This window comes from Pantherophis guttatus, chromosome 1 (genome assembly GCF_059756535.1).
Source record: "Pantherophis guttatus breed Tessera chromosome 1, ASM5975653v1, whole genome shotgun sequence".
Lineage (NCBI taxonomy): Eukaryota > Metazoa > Chordata > Lepidosauria > Squamata > Colubridae > Pantherophis > Pantherophis guttatus.
Window position 1 is genome coordinate 320,820,448 of NC_142063.1, and position 24,595 is coordinate 320,845,042.

Below are 24,595 nucleotides of genomic sequence, written 5' to 3' on the forward strand. Positions count from 1 at the left end.
AAGTCTTAGTGAAAGTATATAAAAGGGATAGGTTTGTTAAGATATGGAAGTTGTTTTGGGACTTTGCTGGCATCATCATCATCATCATCATCATCATCATAATTGTACCAGTCCTTGACAGGCACAGACACCCACTAGAAATGTTAAGGCCACTCTAGCGAAGTTCATGACATATGGAACAGTATAACTGGAAATTTAAGAACAGTAAATAATGAAGTACCATATTTTTCGCTCCATAAGACACACTCCCCCCACAAAAGTGGGTGGAAAGGGTGCTGGTCCTTGGTGAATAGCAGCCGGGTGGTGGTGGCGGGGTTCCTTTTACAGTGCTGAACCCCGCTTCTTCTGTCTTTGTCATTGCCCGCTTCTTCTGTCTCTTTTCTGCAGTGCAGGAGTCAATAGGCAGAGCCGGCACATGAGAGGACACCTATCTATGGTCCTTTCAGGCTCCACCTGATATTTTTTTTCTTGTTTTCCTCCTCTAAACCTAGGTGTGTCTTATGGTTAGGTGCGTCTTATAGTGCGAAAAATACGGTATGTGACAACGAATGAAATGAAGAAATAAAAATAGACTAAATGCTTGATTTAACAGACTAATTGGAAATCTGTTAAAGCCTAATGTCCATTAGTGGGATTTTATGCATGAGTAAAATGTACATAGATTCTATAAACTGTACACTTTGTGCATAAAACTTTGATAATGTATGTGCATTGTCCAGACTGATTGCAAACAATAAATTTTGTCTGTTGTTTTGGGTAAAGTGTAACCTTAGATTTTGCCTGTTATGTTCAAAATCAGCTGAACCAAAGATCATTAATTGAAAGTTGACTGTGTATATGTTATGTGTTTGTGGAACTAAGAGAAAGGGAAAAAATATAATAGACTTGAATGAAAGTGGCCCAATCTTGTGAAGTCAAATATATGCATAAAGAAATGAATGAGGGAACTAAAACATATGAATTGGTTTTATCCATGACTTTGTGGCTGGGTATCAAAGTAGGACTTCATAGTTTGATGAAAACATGTTTTGGTGAATAATAGGATAATGGAAGAACCAAGGATGGGTTTGGGGGAAAAAAGTAGACAACATTGTAAATGAATGCAATCCTAAAGTAAGCATTATTCTGTTAGATGAAATGAATGGATGGGTGGAAACAATATAAAAACAAATTGAGCCAAAAATGAGCCAAAATGAGATGGTTTGGTGGTTGCTTAAAGTACGATATTATTTCAAATATATCATTTGCACATAACTATTCATTTCTGCAAATGGAAAATAAATAAATAGAAAAGATTATTGATATGCTTGTTTATAATGAAAGACAAAACATCTGTGAAAGCTACATTGGTAATGAGATGTTCTGGATATGGGACAGACCTTTTTTTTTTTTTGGTAAAGTCAGAAATATATCTGGGAAATAGATGTGGAAGGAAAAGACAGATGTGAAAACCATGAGTGAAAGTAGAACGCATGCAGAAAAAGAAAATATTAATCCTATAAAAAGTATTAGACTATATTTTTTTAAAAATTTCCTGATAAAATGTAGAAAGAGGGTGTGGTAGCTGCTTGGAACAGAGTAAAAGGAATTATTTTATAGAATGTCACACAGGTATCTGGAGAAATATGAACAAAGATCTTCGTTGGCGTGCAGAAATAAAAAAGGTTCTGGAAATGCAATTACTGTAAGGGAATATTAATGCAAAAAAAATGAGAAAGAAAGATATTGCATGTCAATAGAGGATAAAATATAGTTTCAAGGAATATAGTGAAAGAACAAGAAACAAGATTAAGAAGCAGAGAAAAGGCAGAATGGTTTTAATAGAAATAATAATTTAGGTGAAGGGGGCTAAACAATGAGCTTCCAGCATAGTGAAAGGAATTAAAAATAATAGAAATCAAATGATGTGGAAGGAAGATGAAATAAGAGAATGATGATGGAATATTTTAGGGATCTATATGGAAATAAAATAAATATGTTGAAATACAGAACTGAAGTGAATATTGTGTTAGTGTCCAAGAAATAGAGGTGAAGAATAAATTTTCAATCAGAATAGAGCTGGAAGGCTCTATTCTTGGAGGCATGCTCAAGCAGGAGATCCTATACCATTTCAGACAAGTGGCTGTGCAGTCCAGTGGTGTTGTTACTACCGGTTCACCGTGTGGGTGAACTGGTAGTAACAACGATGTGGGCGTGGCTTGGTGTGGGGGGTGTAATGTGACTGGGTGGGCATGGCCAACTTTTTTTTTTTTAACTTTTAAAACCATTTTTTCTACAATCTCTTTGGCTGAAGAGGTTGTAAAAAAATGCTTTTAAAAACCTCTGACGATCCCAGCTGAGCCGCAGGATCATCAGAGGCTTTTTTTTTTTTTACTTTTAAAAGCATTTTTTCAGCCAAAGAGGTTGTAGAAAAAATGCTTTTAAAAATAAAACAAAAAGCCTCTGATGATTGCGCGGCTCAGCTGGGCATGGGGGTGGGTGGGTGGGTTCAGGGATTTTTGCTACCGGTTCTCCGAACCACTCGCTGCCATCACTACTGGATCAGGTGATCCAGTCCGAACCAGGAGCATTTCACCCCTGGTGCAGTCTCTTCTTAAAAACCTCCAATGATGAAGCACCCACAACTTCTGAAGGCAAGCTGTTCCACTGGTTAATTGTCTTCGCTGTTAGGAAGTTTCTTATTAATTCCACGTTGTTTCTCTCCTTGATTAGTTTCCATCCATTGTTTCTTGTCCTGCCCTTTGGTGCTTTGGAAATTAAATTGACCCCCTCCTCTTTGTGGCAGCCTCTCAAATATTGGAGTACTGCTATCATGTCCCCCCTAGTCCTTCTTTTCTCTAGACTAGCCAACCCCAAATCCAGCAACTGTTCATCATATGATTGAATCTCCAAGCCCTTAATTGTTGTTAGTTGCTCTTCTCTGCACGTTTTCCAAAGTTGTCTCAACAACTTTTTTGTAATGTGGTGACCAAAACTGGATACAGTATTCCAGGTGAGGTCTTACTAAGGCTTTATAAAGCGGTACTAACACTTCCTGTGATTTTGATTCTATGCCTCTGTTTATACAACCAAGGATTGTATCAGCTTTTTTGGCTGCTACCGCACAGTGCTGGTTCATATTCAAGTGATCGTCCACCAGGAGTCCAAGGTCCCTCTCACAGTTACTGTTTTTGAGCCAGGTTTCACCTAATCTGTACTTGTACCTTTGATTTTTCCTGCCCAGGTGTAAAACCTTGTTTTTCTCCACATTAAATTTCATGTTGTTGGATAGGGCCCGTTGTGCAAGTCTGTCAAGATCTTTTTGGATCCTGAGCTTATCTTCTGGGATGTTAGCTATTCCTGCCAGCTTAGTATCATCTGCAAATTTGATGCATTCCCCTTCTATTCCCTCATCTAAATCATTTATGAAGATAAAGGCAATGAAAATACTTAAAAATAGTAAGCCTGCAAGTGTAGATGGGCTAATTATAAAAATATAAAAATATGGATATGGTTTGGTCATGGAGTGGCTGTGCAACTTATTTAATATAAGCTACGGCAGCGCATTGGTTAAAATGTAGTATTGCAGGCTAACTCTGCTGAGTGCCAGGAGTTCGATTCTGACCGGCTCAACGTTGACTCAGCCTTCTATCCTTCCAAGGTTGGTAAAATGAGGACCCAGATTTTTGGGGGCAACATGCTGACATCTGAAAACCGCTCAGAGAGTGCTATAAAATACTATGAAGTGCTGTATAAGTCTAAGTGCTATAACTATAAGATTGTGAAGATTACAACTATGTATGGCAACTGGAAGAATACCTTAACTCTAAAGATAATAGCATTGAATGCAAAACCATAGAGACATGGCTTGCTATGTTTTCTGAGAAAATGTTTGAGAAAAATCTATCTGAAAGAGTGACAATGAGCAAAACTTGGGAAATGCAGTGTGGCTTTGTGCTGTGTGGAGTATGAAGTGACCAGATTTTGGCACTTTAGTAACTCACTGTGAAAGTATGAATGGGAGAAAGTTGCTGCATTGTGAATAGAGTTGCTTACCCCAAAACTGAATAGTATATATGTACAAAGTTAGTTTTGCCTAGATTAGGCTAGAAGCTTGTAATTAATTAAATTTCAGGACAGAACTGTGAAACTGCCTAATGTGCAAACATGCTATATACAGTACACTACTGAAACCCTATTATCTATTATACATACCTAGATACGTTTGCCCACAATGCTACAAAATGTATCACCAGATTCCCAGGATAGAGCAGTAACTATTTAACTATTATCAGAAGGAGCAGAAGAAAACAGTTTCCCCAGGCTGGGAATCACTGCCTTTATCTACTGAAGGCACACGAGAGGTCCTTTGGGGATATGTAAATGTAGACTCTATGCCTAACTAAAATTTTCATTTGACTGAAGTCATTACTTGGATGAGTAATGAAACATCTCAATTTAATCAACTTTGGTCCAGTTATCATGATCTAACCTTTTTACAAGTCCTCTGGGGATATTGTAACATCACTTGAAGGAGCAGCGGGCGTAGTTTTTTGTGGCCTTTGGGCAGTTGTTTCAAGTTTTTCATTTTAAGTAAGAACAGGAAACTTCTGGGAATCAAACCAATTCCATCTTTGGATATTTTACCACTTAATTTTGGCAGTACGATCTTCTGTGCGTGTGTTGTGGGCTGTTATTTGCCCACCCATGAAGAAGAGATTCACAGCAATTTACAGTGGATATTTCTCAAACTGCCATATCCAGCCAATGAACTGGGAAAAAAAATTCTGATCAACAAGTCCAGGCTGGTACGCTAGAATAACCCGCTACAGGAGAGATTTAGAAAAGAAAATGACAGAACATCACTTGTCCCATCTAGCTCTCAACTATAACCAATTCAAACATATGAGATCCAACTCAGCTTGGCACTAAAGCCTTTCCACTCACAGATCTTAATGATTGGCCTGTACTTTCTTACAGACAATTGTCCAATCCCAAATGATAACACACTAGCAATACAGACCATCTCAGAAAGATGCAGAAGAAACAAACGGTGTAAGAAAAGCAATTTTCAACTAATGGCATCCTCTGTGTATGCTGATACTATTGTTACAGGATCCTGTAATGTCAATCTACATAACTGGGGCTTCATTTGTTCCATTCATAATTTTACCTACGATACAACTGTCAGTCACACAATTCACTTTGTATAGGACAAACAAGCCAAGCTCCACTCAAAACAATTAATGCACACAAAACTGGCATTTCTCAATTAGCAATATTAACACAATCGCCATTTCATTTTCCTACAGTGTTGTTGTGTTATTCAGTGTTATCTAGCCGAGCACAAATAGCTTCAGCTCAGGAAGGATCTGAAATGATCTAAGGAAATGATTTGTGTGATTTTATCTTCAAGTTTATGATGGGCAGTCCAACTTAAAAATAAAAGGAATTGCATCTGAAAAGCATTGTAGAAGAACATTTTAGCTCGTAAATGTACCTGTTATAAATAGGGCCAATTATTTTCTGCAACTGACTTATCAGATAAGGAAGATTTTAAAAGGCAATATAACATCATGTTTATGAACATATAATGTGGCTCAGCTCCAAAAATAAAACTATTTCACCATGACAACCATGTCAATTAAATGAGAAATCATGGCAGGGGAACATCGATGGTCATGAAAGGCTCTCTTTCTGGGTAAAGCTGCATAGTTTAACATGCTTTAAGATGAAAAGAATGAGGGACAGGTAAAATTAGTTACGTTTGTTCCCATCTTTCTTTCTTACAAGTCAAGAAGATGTACAGGTAGCCCCAGTGGTGAAATCTAAAATTTGTTACTACTGGTCCTGTGGGCATGGCTTGGTGGGAGGGTGTATTAATGTGACTGGGTGGGCGTGGCCAATTTTTAAAAAACTTTTTTAAAGTATTTTTTTACAACCTATTCGGTCGAATAGGTTGTAAAAAATGCTTTTAAAAGGTTAAAAAAAGGCTTTGACAATCACAGCTGTGGGCTGAGCCATCAGGCTTAACCACCACCTTGCTTAGCAACAGAATTTCTGGTCCCAACTGTGGGGATAAATCATGGACTACCCATATGCAGTATTCCATCCTTCGTTTTATTTTCCCTTTTGGTCTAAAGCAGTGGCCCCCAAGCTTTTGGGCACCAGGGACTGGTTCTGTGGAGAGAGGCTTTTCCATGGACTGGAGAGGGAATGGTTTCATGGGCTGCCTGCATCTCGCGGATGGGGCTTCGCTTGTTTGCGCGGATTGGTTTCTGGCATGCTGTGAAGTGGTGCTGGTCCATGGACCGGGGGTTGGGGACCCCTGGTCTAAAGCCTTGTGCAACAGATTGGACTGGCCCAAGTCACGAATAAGCTTTCATGGGTAGGGTGGATTTAAACCTAAATCTCCCTAATCATTGTTATTTCCCTTTATCATGAGCCCTGGTGGCGCAGTAGTTAGAATGCAGTTCTGCAGGCTTCTTCTGACTGCCGGCTGCCTGCAATTTGGCAGTTCAAATCTCACGATGCTCAAGATTGATTCAGCCTTCTATCCTTCCGAGGTCGGTAAAATGAGGACCCAGATTGTTGGGGGTCATATTCTGACATTGTAAACTGCTTAGAGAGGGCTGTAAAGCTCTGTGAAGCGGTATATAAGCCTAAATGCTATGGCCATCAACTAAGAGAAAAGGGAAGTATATTGGGCTAGAATCTTTGGTGGGAGATTTATGTCTTCCATTCTTCCTATGGTGTATTAAGCTATGCAGAAGATTGAGGAGGTGTATTAAGCTATGCAGAAGATCTCCTTAAAGTAGCATCTGGTGGAACATGGGGCAGCTAGAACGAGAGAATTACATCTTCTGATTTTGTCCTCCATTTTAAGAAATGCTTGGAAACGCTCCTAGGAAGACAGCTTGATTTCCCACATGACTAAATCAGGATATATCAGAGTATTTACCTGCGTTATTTACTAATTTTAAAGAAGAGAGCAAAACACTGTTTCACTCACAAAGGGATTTTATTCAAATTAAACCAGCTCCAATAATGGCCAGACACCAGAGGTGGGTTTCAGCAGGTTCTGACCAGTTCTGGAGAACTGGTAGCGGAAATTTTGAGTAGTTTGGAGAACCGGTAGTAAAAATTCTGAGTGGCCCTGCCCCCATCTATTGTCTGCTCTCCAAGTCCCAGCTGATCGGGAGGAAATGGGGAGTTTGCAGTATCCTTCCCCTGGAGTGGGGTGGGAATGGAGATTTTACAGTCTCCTTCCCCTGCCATGCCCACCAAGCCATGCCACGCCCACCAAGCCACATCCACAGAACCGGTAGTAAAAATTTTTGAAACCCACCACTGCCAGACACATATCTGAAAATGCCTAATCGTGTAGGAATGGACTTTCTCAACAACTGTGGAGCACATGATGGCTCAGCTGGCTGAAAAACTGAGCTTACAGACAGTGAGAGGAGGGCAAAGTCTGGTCATTTTGATACTGGTATAGATTTGTTGATTTCACATTAAGATTTTGATTAATGTAAAATGAGATAGCAGAGAGTTATGTCAACTTTATAAATGGGTGTTGACTTGGCAGTAGAGCAGCAGTCAAAACAGCTGGTCATGGCAGCCCAGGAAGAACAGTGCGGTTGAAACAATTTTGCCCAATATATTTTTCTGTCGCTTAGTTGTACCAGCAGGAATAGGCCAAGGTAGAGAAAAGAGTTAGAGGAAAGAATCCAGTCCTTTTTTTCCAAGAAGATTATCCATAAATTAATACAGCTTTACATGACCTATGTGCTATGAAGTATTCTATTGTGCTCTAGGAATGTCAAGCGTGGGAGGGAAAGAGGAAGCAAAATAGTGCCGTTTCTGGAGTACCGCAGCTACATTCCTCCAGTCCATCTTCGTGCGTCATCCACTCAGGACCTGGCTTCCAATCTATTTCCCTTTATTAGTACTAGCTTTATTCAATAGATTTCTCTCCCTTTTGTCTTCCACATGCGTCAACCACTTTTTCCACTCCTAGCTTTTGAAATTTCACTTTCGTGAAGTAAGAATTCATTTTCTGCTCCTTTCCCCTAGTTCTCTATTGCTGCTGCCTCATTGCCCAGGGTTATTACCATCAAACAGAAGTCACATTCTAATGCACATAGCCAAAAAAAAAGAACGCTTCAAAATACCTCCTTTTAAATCGCAATGACTTGAACTGAAAACATTAGGTATATAAAGTGCATGTTGATAATTTCTCTATTCTGGCTAAAAGCTCAAAGGTGGCAAACTAATGATCACATCCAAGAGACACTTAATTTAATATTTACTTAACTGTATTCCATTTATTGAGAGAGAAAAAAGCAATGATGGGAAGCAGCTGCACAGCCCACATGGCAGAGAATTGAGGTAAAGGAAAGGAAATGCACTATAAACACATTGTGAAAACACACATTTATTATGGTAAGGCAATAGCAATACCACTTAGACTTATATACCACTTCACAGTATTTTACAGCCCTCTCTAAGCAGTTTACAGAGCCAGCATATTGTCCCCAACAATCTGGATCCTCATTTTACCAATCTTTTTACCACCAAGAGCCTTGGTGGTACAGGGGTTTAAAGCACCCTGTTATTAAGCTTATTAAGACCAGCTGCCTGCAATTACTGCAGGGTTCGAATCTCGCCAAGGCTCAAGGTTGACTCAGCCTTCCATCCTTTCCAAGGTAGGTGAAATGAGGACCCAGTTTGTGGGGGCAATAAGCTGACTTTGTATAAATATACAAAAGGATGAAGGCTATTGCTGAGCACATTGTAAGCCGCCCTGAGTCTTCGGAGAAGGGCGGCATATAAATCAAATTAAAATAAAAAAATAAATAAATAAATAAAAATCTCGGAAGGATGGATGGATGGCTGAGTCAACCTTGAGCCCGTGAGAATCGAACTGCTGGTAGTCAGCAGAATTAGCCTGCAATACTGCTTTCTAACCACTGTGCCACCACGGCTCGTAAAGCAAGAACTTATTCCAAGGATGTTATCGTATCTGGGCTTGACGTGAGGCAATCTGGGTCTTATCAACATAGCCAGGCTGTAAGTGGAGGCTCTCCTAGGGTAGTATGCAAAAAGAACTTTCCACTGCTCAGAAAACCAGAGAGTCACTGAGAAATTTAAGCTAGAAATGCCCTTGCCAATACACTAATTTTAGTGCCAGAACAAAACATGTAAGTAGAGAAGATTATCTCTACGAAGTCTATCTACAAATGGAATGTGTCTATGAAAAGGAAGGCGGGGAGAGTGTGACGGACTACAATGAAAGGGCAGCTTCTCATGAAGGAGAGAGTACCTTCCAATAAGAGGGGATGAGAAAAGAGATATCACAGCCCTGAGCTGGATCAGAGAAAGAGATTAAGGATAGCCACTCCTTAGAATCTCCTAGGGGATATCCATTAGGATTAGAGTATCTTAGGTTAGTATGGTACGATTCTGTCTATATGGTATAAGCAAATAAAGAACTGAGCCTTAGCAGGATTGTTCTGTGTCCTTCTTGGGTTGGGCCTGGTATCAATCCAGAAATAGATAGGGTAAGGACTCACCTTAATGAAACCAAATGATAGAAAAAGAGAGCCAGTTTGGTGTAGTGGTTAAGGCACCATCCTGGAAAATGAAAGACCATGAATTCTACTTCTGTCTTAGGCACAAAGCCACAAAACCTTGAGCTAGTCACTCTCTCTCAGCCCTAGGACGAAAGGAATGGCAAACCGCTTCCAAAATATTGCCAAAAAAACTGCAGGGACTTGTCAAGGGAATCATTAGGAGTAAATATTGACTCAAAGATGCACGCACACACATACCCACAAACGAATATGTATATAATCTAGTCTTGCCTCACTTATGGAAGAAAATTATGGCAGCTGTAGTTGAAGACACATGGAAAATATCAAATTAGAAAGCAATAGAATAGATCCATAAGAAAAAATGGCACATATCAATTAGGTGCTCCAACAGTTAATTCTATTGGTATTAATAATTAGTAGTACTTTTACCCAAAGTCTCCAACAAGGAGTTGGTTGCCCACTGGCATCAAAGATAACTGAGGTGTTTTTTTTTTTGAGGCATAAAATTTTAATAAAAAAATAAAGTTCACAGGATTTACTGTAAAATATGCCTATAAAGAACAGCTTTCTGACTTCTGTAGAAGCAAAACTGCTAATATAACAATATTAGAGAGAGCAAGTATTACTGCTACAGATGCCCATGTACTATAATTCTGAAGTTATTGTACAAGGGTATGACAAACATTCATTCATTCATTCATTCATTCATTCATTCATTCATTCATTCATTCATTCCATCTCCCTTATAAGATGACTCTATTAAGGCCCAAATATGGATATCAAATTGATAGTGGTAGCATTGGAAACACTGAACAGAATATACAGGAATCATGGTTCAAACAATGAGGAAACCATTACTGAGCAACATTTACATTATGTAGCCTGTTTACAACTTGATATAAAAGGCATTTTTCTCAGCCCAAGGGAAAAAAAATCTTAACACTTATATATATTTTAAAGATTTATGAAATATTTTTATATCTAATTTCTGATTCTTCCACCATAACACTTGACAAAATTAAAAAAGGAAAATGTTTTCTTCATGTGTTTTTTTTAAATTTTTTCTCCAGGAGCCACTATTTGTCTACACTTTGCTACTAATCTCTAGCATTTCACCTGTATGCACTGTACAAGGACGTTCATACAGTCATTCAAAAGAAAGTATAGCAGTGGAGACTAGCATGAGAATAGACACAGAAAGCAACACTGAAGAGATACGGCTGCAGGAATGCAAACATTATTGAAATAACATGTATTTTCTTGATTGGAATGCAAATAATGCTACTGTTAAAAAGACCTAATTAGGTGCTAATATGTAGCTAATCTTGGCTGATTTCAAAACCTATACAGAAGTACTCTTCATTTCTATTTTGATATAAAACCGCCAGGAAATACAATTAGCTAGATTAGGAATTTGAAAAAGTATCCCTAGATCAGTGGTGTCAAACTCAATTTCATTGAGGGCCACTTCAGGGTTGACTTCGGGGGGCAGGCATGCGTGGCCAACTGGGTGGGTGTAACCATCTTGATGCCACTTCCCAAACTGCTGGCATGTTTCCTCTTCGCACTGGGTAGACCGGGCTGAAGCCACACTGGGCTGATGTTTCCTCTTCACACTGGGTAGACCGGGCCAAAGCCACACTGGCCTGATATTTCCTCTTCGCATCGGGTAAACTGGGCTGAAGAAATGCGGGTAGACTGGGCCGAAGCGACATGGGTAGACCAGGCCGAAGCGACGTAGGCCAGCCTCTTACATTTTCCAGGCTGAAGTGATGCAGGCTGGCCCCTTACTTTTTCCAGGACAGACTTGCGGGCCAGATCCGACATCGCGGGCTGGATCCGGCCCATGGGCCTTGTGTTTGACACTCCTGCCCTAGATGAATGCAGTGACAAGCTTCATCCATCTTACTGCCAAGAAAATTACCTAATCAAGTGAAGATCATCTGGAGTTTAGCTTGACTCAAAGGAGATTTTACTTACTTTTATATTTATTATAAAATGATACCCCATTCAAAAGCTCAAAAATCAAAATGCATCAAAGACAGATAGATTAATTCTATATGTTGCTGCCACCATTCACTTTAATAAGCTGCAGTTACCTGATGCTGGAATTTAGAGGGATCTCGGCTGCTAACAGGAACCACACTCCCATAGACATGGAGTTCCCGGACAATAGAAACACCACCCTTCAGCTCAGATCTGAATGTGTCCTCCGAACATTTCCGCAAACGTAGAAGTCCAATCAGGATGTCCTGCTCAGGATCTTCATAAGAAAGAAAGGTCTCCCAACCACCATTGGCCACATAGTCTCTCCGGACCAGTTCAACCTGATCAAAAGAGAAAGAAGAGCCAAAAGGTTGATAAATGATATTAGACAGTTGTCACCATAAAAATTGTGCAGCACTCAAAAGGGGCCAAAGCCAATTTCATGGTGATGCAGGTAATTCTTTGTGCAGGAGAAAAATAGCATGAAATTGTTTCTCAATGTGTAAGTCACAATAGATTGATTTTTAACAACCTAGATAAGAGTCCAAAAGTCTGATTATTGTCTTTCCACAGGGGTTAAAATGTTAAATGAAAACATCTTTTGTGGAAAATCCCATGAACACTTCTTAGAAGAGACCTCAGCATTTGCGGCCTCTCAACACCTTCTGCTGAGAATATATGAAGAAGCATCGTGCTTAGCCACAACGTATGCACTTTTTGCTTATAGTTGGCCACTGTGGGAACAAACATGTTACAAAAAATAGGATGCTTGTTTAATCTTAGGCTCTTACTGTGTTCCCCCGAAAATAAGACCCTGTCTTATATTTTTTTGAACCCTGAAATAAGAATTTGGCCTTATTGCCATGCGCTCAAAAGCCCGATTGGGCTTATTATCAGGAGATGTCTTATTTTGGGGGAAACAGGGTAGCACCCCAGAAGTAAAAAAAAAAGGTAGGGTTTGAACAACTTCTGGCATTGCAAGCAATATAGATACAAATAGTCTAGTCCTGTGATGGCGAACCTATGGCAAGCAAGCCGTTGGCCAGCTCAGCTCCACCCCGCATGCGTGTGTGCCTCCCGCCAGCCAGCTGATTTTCGGGTCTCTGCCGTTCATGCCCAGGCAGTGGGGGCGGGTCACGCACTCATGTGCAGGGGCGGGGGAGTGGGGGGGTGCAGCATGCCCCCCCAGCCTATTTTTGGCATAGTAGGCCCCCCTGCAGCCTCCTGGGACCAAAACCAGGCTGTATGGGGGGGGTCACCGCACCCCCCCGCGCGGCCCATTTTTGGTCCCAGGAGGCTGCAAGGGAGGCCTACTAGGCCCAAAATGGGGCGTGGGGAGCGTGGGGGGCATGCACGCATGCGCAGGGAGAAGGGGGAACACATATGCATGTACAGGGGGGCGGGGGCGCACACGCATTGCATTATGGGTGCACTTTTGACCCGCAACGACAAAAACGTTAGCCATCACTGGTCTAGTCACTAGAATAGGAAGACTGTGGGCCCCTCTACATGCAGGCCAGCCCAAATCTGGAATTGAAGCCATGCTTCAATTGGTTATTGTTGGGTTAGTTCAGTTGCTGCTCTAGAGGAAACACTTGAAGACAGCCTACAGTATTTCCTTTGGAGTTTTGTTTTGCGTTAGTAAGAACCCCTGCCTTGTCCCATCTTCCAAAGATCCTCTCTTGACTTCTCATTAGAGACCTTTCAAGGAGCTCTCTTTCTGATCCAGTTCTGATCAGCTGGGATACTATCTGGGCAGAGGACAGGAGCTTCCATTATATAAGCCTCTGCTTGAGAGAAGTCAAACACAATGTCAATGACAGCTTGTTCTTCTATGTATCTGTGCTTGCTGAGACTGCCCAGATTTCTTCACCTTGTTCCTGCTTTTGTTTCTCAAATTCCTGAATATCTATTGATACTGGACATTGAATTCTAGACTCAAACTTGCTTCTGCTTATGGAGATAGAGTCTATTATAAAATCTTCTTGTTGCTTCTCATAATCTGATTATATATCTGGCCATGCTGCATAAATCTTGATACAGAAGATGATGTGATGTACTTGGGATTATTTCATATAAACTGAGGATTTTCTAGAGCGTTGGGAATAGCAATAGCACTTACACTTATATACAGCTTCACAGCGCTTTACAGCCCTCTCTAAGCGGTTTACAGAGTCAGCATATTGCCCCAACTATCTAGATCCTCATTTTAGCTACCTTGGAAAGTTGAGGCAACCTTGAGCCGCTCAGGATTGAATTGCTGGCAGTCAATAGAGTTAGCCTGCAATACTGCAGACTAACCACTGTGCCATCACAGCTCTCATATGCTATGGCTTTCTCAAGTTTAATGTTTTAAGCATAATCTAGGGCTTAAAGATTTCAATTTTATTTCCCATCAACATCTAATGGAAAATAACCCTGCTGCTTTTAATTAACGTAATCCATTTGCTATAATGTCCTATGATAGAATCTCCCAATCAACTTGAGCTAAGAGCACAGTAGAATTGTTTTAATTTGCTTTCACAATGCAAGTAGAGTTGGGATCATGCATACTTCCAGGGGAAGCTTCAAAAAGCAGGGATACCACAGAGAAGATTCATCTACTGTATACCAGTGGTATCAAGCTCATGGCCCGGGGCCAGATGCATCACGTGCTGGCCATGCCCACACCCACCCCCGGTTTAGCAAAGGGGAAAAAAGTCCTGTTACATCACATGATGACGACGTGACGACAGGGGTGAGTTTGACATCCCTGATCTGTACCCTGTATTTCTCACATGGAAGAGGAACTCTCAAAGGCTTTGTATAGATTACTAGACTGGAGAGGCAGATTTAATTCTGAAAAGGAGTTGTGTGATGAATCCTGATGTTATGCTATGTAGGAATTTAATGCTAACCACCAGCACTTTGCAAAGGTTCCAGACATCTCTTTGTAATCAACTGATTTAATGCAGATATTTTGTATGCCAATGCAGCTTTCCCATTAACATTTTGTACCAGCTGCATTTTTGGGGAGATTTGTAACCAAATTGCAGCAGCAGGACAGACGGTTCTGGGGGCAATATGCAATTTGAGTTGTTTATCCTTGACTTTAACCTTCTTCCAAGGTTGAAATATCAATAAATAAAATTAAATAAATAAATAAAAACTTGCAGTTTAAAGTAGCCGCCAAAATACTGGCAACTAGTTCGGCTGTCCATCTGTCATAAAGCTGATAGTTTATACCAATATTCAATTGGTGGTATTCAGTTCTGCAAGTCTTCTTCAAAGGCAGTTTCATCACAAGCACCTTGAAATTTTAACCTGCCACTAGTGCAAATTGGCTCTCTTCCCCTGCAACCAGTTTATTAGCTGAAGCTATTAAGATTCATTTCAGGATTCTGCTGCCACCTGAGCCGCCTCGGTCAGAACAAAATGAACCCCTCCATTCAGAAAGATCCTCTTCCATAGCTATAGCATCTAATCTGGATTCATCTTCACTTTGTTTTTGAAACAAAGTAGACACTTTGTTGTCTACTTCTAAACTGGTCTGTTGTGTGGATGTTTGGGTGGTTTAGGGGTGGAGAATTGTGGTGGGTGGGAGTGTGTTTGGGGATTGTTATGTGTGTTGGACCTGATCTTTGGGTGTTAAGTGAATTTCATTGTATGGGTATACTGTGTATACACGTACAATGACAATAAAGTTATTTATTTATTTTATTTATTTAAACTAACTCCAGGAATTAAAGTTCCATGGTGAATGATTATGCTCCTGTTCTAAGTAACTAGAAACAAAAGATATTGTAATTGTCATCCACAGCTGATTAAACTGTGGCATATTTTATAATTTCAATATCTATTTGTGTGCTGTCTCATTGAAAGATTCTAGGCAGCTTTCATCTCATAAAAACATACCACAAAGCAACATCATATAGCCAGAATAAATCAGGACCCCCCACTCCACCCCCAAGCACTTTCCTCCAATTAAATAGCATTGTTTGCCCTGGAGGGCTCTCTGTAAAAGCAGTGTTTTCACAGCTTTCTGGAATGTTAACAAAATGTTAATAGAATGTTTTCTATCACAGACCCAATTATGGATAAACATGCTTTTTGAACTGGAAAATAATTTTCTGAGCCTAAATTGGCTGAGATGTTTGGTAACATGTTTATTTGACTTATGCTAATTTTATTTGCTGAAGTGGTTTTTTTCCTCAAATAAACATATTTTTTTTTTAAAAAATGAATAATTTTCGCTAATAAAGTGAACAAGATCAATGATCCTCAACCTTCTATATCTACAACTGCATCTGACAAAGAATCTGGATTTCACCAGAAATAAAAAGGTATGGGAAAAAAGAGTTTGGATAAAGGGCACTCAGGTTAACCTATTCTTGTTAGATTCTCAGATACTAAAAAAAAAAAAAAATGCCTTTAGGACAACGATGATGGATGAGACAGAAGTTCAGCCAGTACTACTTCCCCTACTATTGGCTGCTAAGTGGGAAATTTCTACCTAGAAGGCAGCTGTTAAAATGAAAGGAAAGGATCAATGCCCAATAAATCTTTGCAATAGTCAAAGCTGCCCTGTGGGAAAGGAGACCATTTGGAATCCTGTCAATGGGCATGCAAGGGCCAATGCCAAGATCAGTGCCTAACAGAAGTTATAAAAGAAAGGAGGAGAGTGTTATGGGATGGATGTGGGACAACCCAGTTGGCTTGCAGAGAGGAATGACACATTGCCTTTCACTTCTGATAGCTTCTGTTGCTGCTAAGGTGCCAAGTGACAATTGTTCAATTATTCCCTAGTCTAGCAATAGACTCTATGGCCACTGCAAACCCACGGCAGCATCATTTCAAATTCTGGCAGATGCAAGGTAAGCATGATTTTTCTTCTTCCAGGAATTGTAAAACTGACAAGGATGTGCAAGAGTAGAAGAGGATGCTTTGGACAAAAAGCTGGGTGAACCACGGTCAGCAGAGTGAATCAGGAGATGCAGTTGTGCCTTTTCTCCTCAGATGGACATATAAACATACCCTGCATCCAGGAGTGAAATGTTCCCGGTTTGGATCGGATCGGCCGATCCGGTAGTGATGGCGACAGGTGGTTCGAAGAACTGGTAGCAAAAATCCCTCCCCTCACAATGCCCAGCTGAGCCACGCAATCATCAGAGGCTTTTTTCTTATTTTTAAAAGCATTTTTCAACAACCTCTTCGGCCGAAAAAATGCTTTTAAAAGTAAAAAAAAAAGCCTCTGACAATTGTGTGGCTCAGCTGGGATCGTCAGAGGCTTTTATAAGCATTTTTTCTACAACCTCTTCGGCTGAAGAGATTGTAGAAAAAATGTTTTTAAAAGAAAAAAAAGCCTCTGAGGATCAGGCAACTCAGCTGGGATCATCAGTGGCTTTTAAAAACATTTTGTTTTACAACCTCTTTGGCCAAAGACATTGTAGAAAAATGGTTTTAAAACTAAAAAAAAAAAGTTGGCCATGCCCACCCAAATTACCCCCCACCAAGCCACGCCCACAAAACCAGTAGTAACAAATTTTACATTTCACCACTGCCTGCATCCCACCTAATTTGGTTCCATTTCACTTTCTACTAATGGTACATCTATCACCAATTGAGAATCACTAGCTGAGATGTTTTATTCAAGACATATTCACTGTTATTTAGACTACCAATCTGGCTTGATAAAAGGCAGATTCCTTTTGTTACTTTGGGAACAAAGACAAGCAATTCTGCTCTCTCAACCTCCATAAAAGGGTGTCAAGTTCTTTTTTTTAACACTCACAGGCAAAAAAACCAAAACAAAACAAATAAAACAAAGCTCACCTGGTAGGGTCTGACTTTGTGATGTATCTCTTGTATTCCAACTTCTCTTGTTCTCACATCACGGCACTAGATAGGAAGAGTAAGCGATAAAGCTTCAGATAAAAGAATTCCACGTATTTAAGCTAAGGAATAGTGCCTTCATCATCACCCTCACTTCCTCAAGGGTTTAAAATTAAGTTAAAATAGACAAGACGACAATTTGAAGGGGAGATTTCAAAATAAAAATTCTTGTTTATCCATTGTAGGATAAGGAAGGAAAAGCCTGGGATATAAAATAAAAGCCCATCCATCACATATATTAGCACACTGGTTTCCTTCAGCGATCTGCATCTCATGGAGGAATGTATCGATATTTTTAAAAAACAGCCAGAAATTTCTCATCAAATACGAGACACCAATGTTAACTGTGTTTTGCACTGGATAAGTAAGGATTGAAGCAGAGATAGAGATCATGCTAATTTAAAGCTGTGCAGATAAACTCCTGAAAAATTTGTTATAAATGTAGAGTGTGCTTTCCTTGATGGCTTAGGGACTGAAACTTGCCATGCTTCTCTAAGAAAGGCTTAGGGGCAAGAATCTTTCAAATGTGATGAAAAGTATCTTGTTTATTCTGGCTGAGATTACATTAAAACAAGACAAGCAGCATATGTTTAATTCCTGTCAAGCACAGCAGAATGACTTGGATGATAGTTTAAGAGAACTGTAATCCAAAATTTCTAGAAGGCAACATGCAATCTGATCTATAAATCATTTAGTTCTTAACTGAAGAGTTTCAAATAGTGTGGGCCCCGATTTTGGATGTACAAGTGACAACAGTGGCATAAAGTATCCAAAGTATGATAAGCTCAGTTTGGTATAACAGTTGTGATCCTTCTTTATGGGGAAGGAGGGAGAGGGAAAGAATGTGGCTTCTAGATATTTGTAAAATGGTGATTACTAAGGACCGAGATAAAGCTAGTGCACTACCTCATATCTTGACTGCCTTGAAGACAGTCTAGAAGTTTGATCCAATGCTTAACAAAAATGTTGAAACAAAAAAGCGACAGACTGCTTCTTAAACAGCTATTATCCATTTCTAACCACAAAACAAGCACTGGTTTTAACCTTAAAGCCATTTAAAACTCTTAAATTCAGCCATTCTCAGATGAACCTCTTCAGCAATGATCTTCAAGGGATGTAACAGCTCATCATTTTTCTTCTGTACTACTAAGATTGCTGTGAATCCTGAATAACTTTAGGTGCCATGCAAATCTTGATTTACCCAGCATATTCATCTTAATCCTGCCTAATTTAGACTAATAACTGTCAACACTTTTGTTCTACTACTGCAGGTAGCTCAGAATGCAAGCCTCTCAGCTGAGCACACAAAGTAAAATGTGACATTTTCCTCTGCAGCAGGGAAAGGAAGAAATTGCTCTTGGGCACTAAGACATTTCCAAACTTGTTGTCCTCTAGGCTCCCTACAGTACCCAACATTTTAAAAAGAAAAATAAATAAGTAGGATCCTGGCATGCGGTAAAGCACCAGCTTCAGTAAATATAATTGATTTGAAGCAATGCCTTTGGGCTTCATAAATGTCTCACTTGTATGTTAAACAACTTGTCTCTATGTGACTGGCCTTGTCTACTGTAGCAGTCTCCTATTATAGTCATCCTTGGAGGATGCATCCACCATATGCTCTCAATGTTCCAAGTGTACTTTTGGTCCAAATCAGTGGTGGGTTCCTCCCGGTTCGGTCCGGTTCGGCCGAGCCGGTAGCGGTGATGATATGATGTCACCGAACCGGTTCTGCCCCCCCACCCCCCCCACGTTATTCTTACCTTTTATTTGGTCCCACCCCCAATCTATTGCTGCCTCCTGAGTCCCAACTGATGACTAGAGGGAAAAAAACTGTTTAAACTCTTGCCGCGGGGCTTCAAAGGGCCGTCCTACAGCAGATCAGTGTTAAAAGCAAACAAATGAGTCGGGTCATAAGTGCGAGGACTGGTCGTAAGTGCGAAGACCTTCCAGAAATGACTCTGACCAGTTAGCCACGCCCACCTAGTCACATGACCTCCAAGCCACACCCACAAAATAAGCCACGCCCACAGAACCAGTAGTAAAAAAATTTAGAACCCACCCCTGGTCCAAATGATTCTTTATTTCTATCCTATATAAATACATTAACTACACCAAGGGAGAACGAGCAAGAATGAGCTTTGCTTAACAGGAAAAAAAAAAGTTTTAAAAGCTTTTTCCATGAACAAATACAATTGGTGGCACTTCACCCAAATCCCTTTAGTCCTAAGAGATTATAAATTATCTTTGTATAGCTCAAGCTGTAAAGAGAAGGTATCTATCGTAAACAGGAGATCTTTAGACAGGATTGATTTTGTTTTAATATATTTGCAAACACAGAATAAGGGAAAGGTCCCCCTCGCACATATGTGCTAGTTGTTTCCGACTCTAGGAGGCGGTGCTCATCTCCGTTTCAAAGCCGAAGAGCCAGCGCTGTCCAAAGACGTTTCTGTGGTCATGTGGCCGGCATGACTAAACGCCAAAGGCGCACGGAACGCTGTTACCTTCCCACCAAAGTTGGTCCCTATTTTTCTACTTGCATTTTTTACGTGCTTTCAAACTGCTAGGTTGGCACAAGCTGGGACAAGTAACAGGAGCTCATCCTGTTACGCGGGACTAGGGATTCGAACCTCTGAACTGCCGACCTTTCAATCGACAAGCTCAGCATCTTAGCTACTGAGCGTTTTATAAATCAACTATTTTAGGGGTCCCCAACCCCAGGGCCGCAGTTCGGTACTGGGCTGTGGTCCATTTAGCACTGGGCCATGCAAACAGAAGGCACGCACGCTTGTGCACACAGCTCCATTTGCACGAGCGACAAGCACTCGTGCATGCATGTGAAGTTCCATTTGCATGAGCGCACACTTGTGAAATGGAGTTGTGCATTCAAGCATATGCATCCACGCAACACCATTTCCTCTCACTCCCCCCCCCCCCCCCCAGTCCGCAAAACTGGAAAGGTTGTGAACCACTGAACTATATGGCTTCCCTAGATTGAAATTGCCACATTCAGGTCAGGTCCTTTTCATATGTAAGATAAAGTATTCTTTATGGGTGTTCATGAGGAATCCTCATACTGTCCCCTTCACATACACCCTTATACGAATAAGGATTATTTATTTAGGTAGAAAAACCCAAAATCAGAAGCATAGGTCTCCTCCATACATTTGAGAAAAAACAACAACCACCCAGAAGGATGGAGTGTATTTATCAATCATCACAATGATGAGAATAACTAATCTGTGATGAGGCAATTGTTTCAAAGGACTTCAGGCTGCCTATTATGTACCCTTCCAGAAAAACAAGATTTCACTATTTGTAACTATTCCTTCTTCAAGGATCTCTATGACTGCCCTCAGGCCTACATGCAAGGAAGATACTTATTTAATACATTTGTATGCTGCTCATCTGTCTACCAGGTGACTTTGAGCAGATCTTGCAAACCAAAGCAATCATATTTGGTACAGATAAGAATAGATGCAAGTCTGGTAGATTTAAGAAATACAGAATAAAATTATGTGTTTTTACCTCTGTTCCTAAGTCCTTCATCCTAGCCAAAGCCAGTTCTCTCAAGTTACCGTGTTCCACTCCAGAAGTGACTAAAGGCATTGGGATATCCCTGCAAGAAACAGACCCACCCCCATTAAACAAAAACATAACTTCAAAAAAATTAACCATCAATGCTTTAAATATAAAATACAGCAGTTCTTCGTCTACTACTACTTGGTTGAATCAGGCCTAGCAGGATTTTATCCCTGTATTGTTCTGGTGCTGTTCTTGATACCTGACTAAGAGTTTGCTGTCTTTGCCATTGCTTTGACTTATGACCATTCATGTAATAACTATTCAGAGTTACAACAGCACTGAAAAAAGTGACTTACAACAGATCCTTACACTAATGATTGTCATAGTATCCCTATGGTCGCATGATCAGTTTTTTGGTGGGAAGACGTGGCATACATGTAAGATAGTAAGCTATAAGAGACAGCAAAGCCAAAAAGGCAGCGTTTCTGAAACTTTCTCTTAAAGCTCCAATATGTCTGGCTGAAAACTGCTATCTTGTTGCAAGGAAAATGAAGAAAAAAGATCTGGGGACTACAAAAGTTGGGAATGTAAGAAGAAAAAGAGGCTTGATGGTGATAGGGTACGGCAGATTATCTCGCCAGATTCTGCACCCGCTGGCACATCAGGGCTTAATTCCCTCACCCCCTGCTCTCTTCTACATCAACCACCTAGCCTAGCCTCTCCCCCAGAACACAGTGATAATTAGCTCACTCATTAATTTATTCAGCTGGGCCCTGGGAGTAAATGCAACCTCATCTAGCCAACAGACATTAACAGTCTTCAGGCAGTAACAGTTAAGAGTTAATAAGCTCTTCCCTGCTCCAGCTAAAGGATACACTGGAGGAGAATGCAATTTCCATCTAGGCACGTTGAAACAGAGGCAGCCGTCAGAGAGCTCTGCTTCTTTCCAATTACCAAAATACTGTGGAACGCCAGGCTGTTGCACGATTCACCACAGGGATGTCAATAAAACCACTCTTGCACCCTAGCATGTAGCCTACATAGCAGTATCCACTGAGCAAGTCTATCATCTCTGGAACAGTGACACAGTGTACTGGCGTGCCCGAAGGCCCTGGGTGGCCATCTGCTGTGAAACATATTTTTGTTTCTGAGTAAGGAGGGGATGTGACTCAAGATCAGCATACACATCAGCATCCTGATAGTTAGAACAATTAATCAGTGGAACAACTTGCCTCCAGAAGTTGTGAATGCTCCAACACTGGAAGTTTTTAAGAAGTAGTGTAGGGTTTCCTGCCTAAGCAGGGGGTTGGACTAGAAGACCTCCAAGTCCCTTCCAACTCTGTTATTCTTTTTTTTTTTTTTATTTGATTTATATGCCGCCCTTCTCCAGAGACTCAGGGCGGCTTACAATGTGTTAAGCAATAGCCTTCATACTTTTGTATATTTTATACCAAGTCATCTTATTGCCCCCACAAACTGGGTCCTCAATTTACCTACCTTAGAAAGGATGGAAGGCTGAGTCAACCTTGAGCCTGGCAAGATTCGAACTTATTTTAATTGCAGACAGCTGGTGTTAAATTGCAGTGCCTTGTCTGCAGAGCTATTCTATCTTCTATCTTCACATATATGCAAATATGACTAATTTTAAGAGTGTAAAGACAAGTCTCCATTCTCTCTATCCATCAATGTCAAAGGTTTAAGGTGTCCTCGTTAGATTTTCCAGCAGCAAAGATAACTTGGGATGTCACAGGTCCATTTGCTGAAGTTTACCTGCCCAAAAATTCTTCTAATAATTTTTTCAACAAGGGCAAGACCTCAAGTCAGATAGCCAAATGATATCCACTATTGGGTATGGCAATATTACAAATAAATATTTAAGAGTAGAGGCCTCCTTCTAGCGCTACATAAACTGGGTATTTTAGCTGATGCAGGGCAGCTGTTATGAAAAAAAAAAAAAGAAACAAACCTACCTAAGAGAATCTTTACACTGAGGTTTCCCTATCCATGAATTTCAACCTATCACTACTAATGCCATCTTATGAGGTATAATCTAACACAACCAGAAAGCACCAGATTGAGGAAAGATGTTCCACAATACCATCAATGGGGCACTCTTCTGATTGTCTATAGTCCCACTGGTTCCTTTAATGGCAGGCAAGCTTTGAAGACTCCGTATTTTTCGGAGTATAAGACGCATCTTAGTTTTTGGGGAGGAAAATAAGAAAAAAGCTGATTGACAGGTGGATCAGCCTCTCGGAATACCGCCAATCAGCTGTTCCCAGAGGTGAATTTTAGCAACAGGTTCCTTGGTTGTGAGCTCTGTGCCTTGCTTTTTTTTTTTTTTTCCTGCCTCTGAAACTTCTGAAACTCTGTTTCAGAAAAAACTTTCTTTTCTGCCTCTGAAAGCCTCTGAAACAGAGCTTCAGAAAAGAAGCCTCTGAAGCTCTGTTTGGGGGCTTCTTTTCTGAAGCTCTGTTTCTGATGCTTTTTTCATCCTCTGAAACCTCCGTTTGAGAAGCTGGGCGGGGCTACATTCAGAATATAAGACGCATCCAGATTTTCACCCTCTTTTTTGAGGGAAAAAGGTGTGTCTTATACTCCGAAAAATACGGTATATCTTAAAAAAACATTCCTGGTAGTCCCCGAACATGGTTTTGACCAACTGACAGGCAAAGACAAATTACTTGATAATTACATTGCTTCTTATTAATTCCCACCCTTAAGCAGACCAACTGTTATCAGAAACGATCTGTGCTGACAATTACAAATGGGATACCCTTTCTTCACTAGGTGAAACTCAGTGGTGACAAACATTGGATTAATATTCTGAAATGTTTATCAGCCAATATCTTTACTAAAGAAAGGCAATGCATTCCTTCTTTTGGCTAAAACAAGTTGTGCAAATATTCCAGCCATTTCTGGGTCACTGGCTGCCATATGCCTACCAGTAGCAATCATTTGAATGTATAGTAGAGTAAGAATTGACAATATGTGACCCTCCTAATATTCTGCGGCTCCTATTCCTCTAATCTTATATTACTAATCACACTGGTTGGGTTGCAGTGAATTGCAATTTGGCAATATCCTTCCTCTAGAACCGTGATGGCGAACCTATGGCACACGTGCCAGAAGTGGCACACAGCACCCTCTCTGATGGCACATGAGGCGTCACCCCAGTTCAGCTCTGCTGCGCATGCGTGCGTTTGTGCCTCCTGCCGGCCAGGTGGTCTTCAGGTCTCTGCTGTGCATGCGCAGGGATCGGGGTGTGTGCAAGAGCTCCATGCATGCATGCATATGGCGCATGCAGGGGTGCATATGCATGCATGGGGTGTGTGCGGGGGGCCACGCCTGCATGCATGGGGCGCATGCAGGGGCCATGCACACATGCACTGGGGCCGCACGCACACTGCATTTTGGCAGTTTGGGCGCACGCTTTAGACACTCAGTCCAGGAAAGGTTATCCATCACTGCTCTAGAAACTGAACATTTCCTTTATCTAGCTACTCCAGGAAAATGCCCTCATTTATTCATTCTTTCACCACATAGTAGTTTAATACTAACACTGTACTCTATTTCCCAGCGTGCTCTTCTTTTGTTTGTCCTTCATCCCTTATTACCTAGGGGCCAATCCACATTTTCTG

At 40.7% G+C, this 24,595-nt stretch overlaps 1 protein-coding gene across 1 annotated transcript in view; it reads right to left on the minus strand.

Moving 5' to 3' along the window:
* Positions 1-24,595, minus strand: part of ELP3 (elongator acetyltransferase complex subunit 3) — a 106,630-nt gene that overhangs the window by 24,047 nt on the left and 57,988 nt on the right. Inside the window, exons 11-13 of the mRNA XM_034421250.3 lie at positions 20,958-21,048; positions 17,373-17,438; positions 11,675-11,902 (exon numbers count right to left, since the gene is read on the minus strand). Of these exons, the coding sequence (XP_034277141.2) occupies positions 11,675-11,902; positions 17,373-17,438; positions 20,958-21,048 (385 nt within the window). The remainder of the gene's footprint in view (positions 1-11,674; positions 11,903-17,372; positions 17,439-20,957; positions 21,049-24,595) is intronic.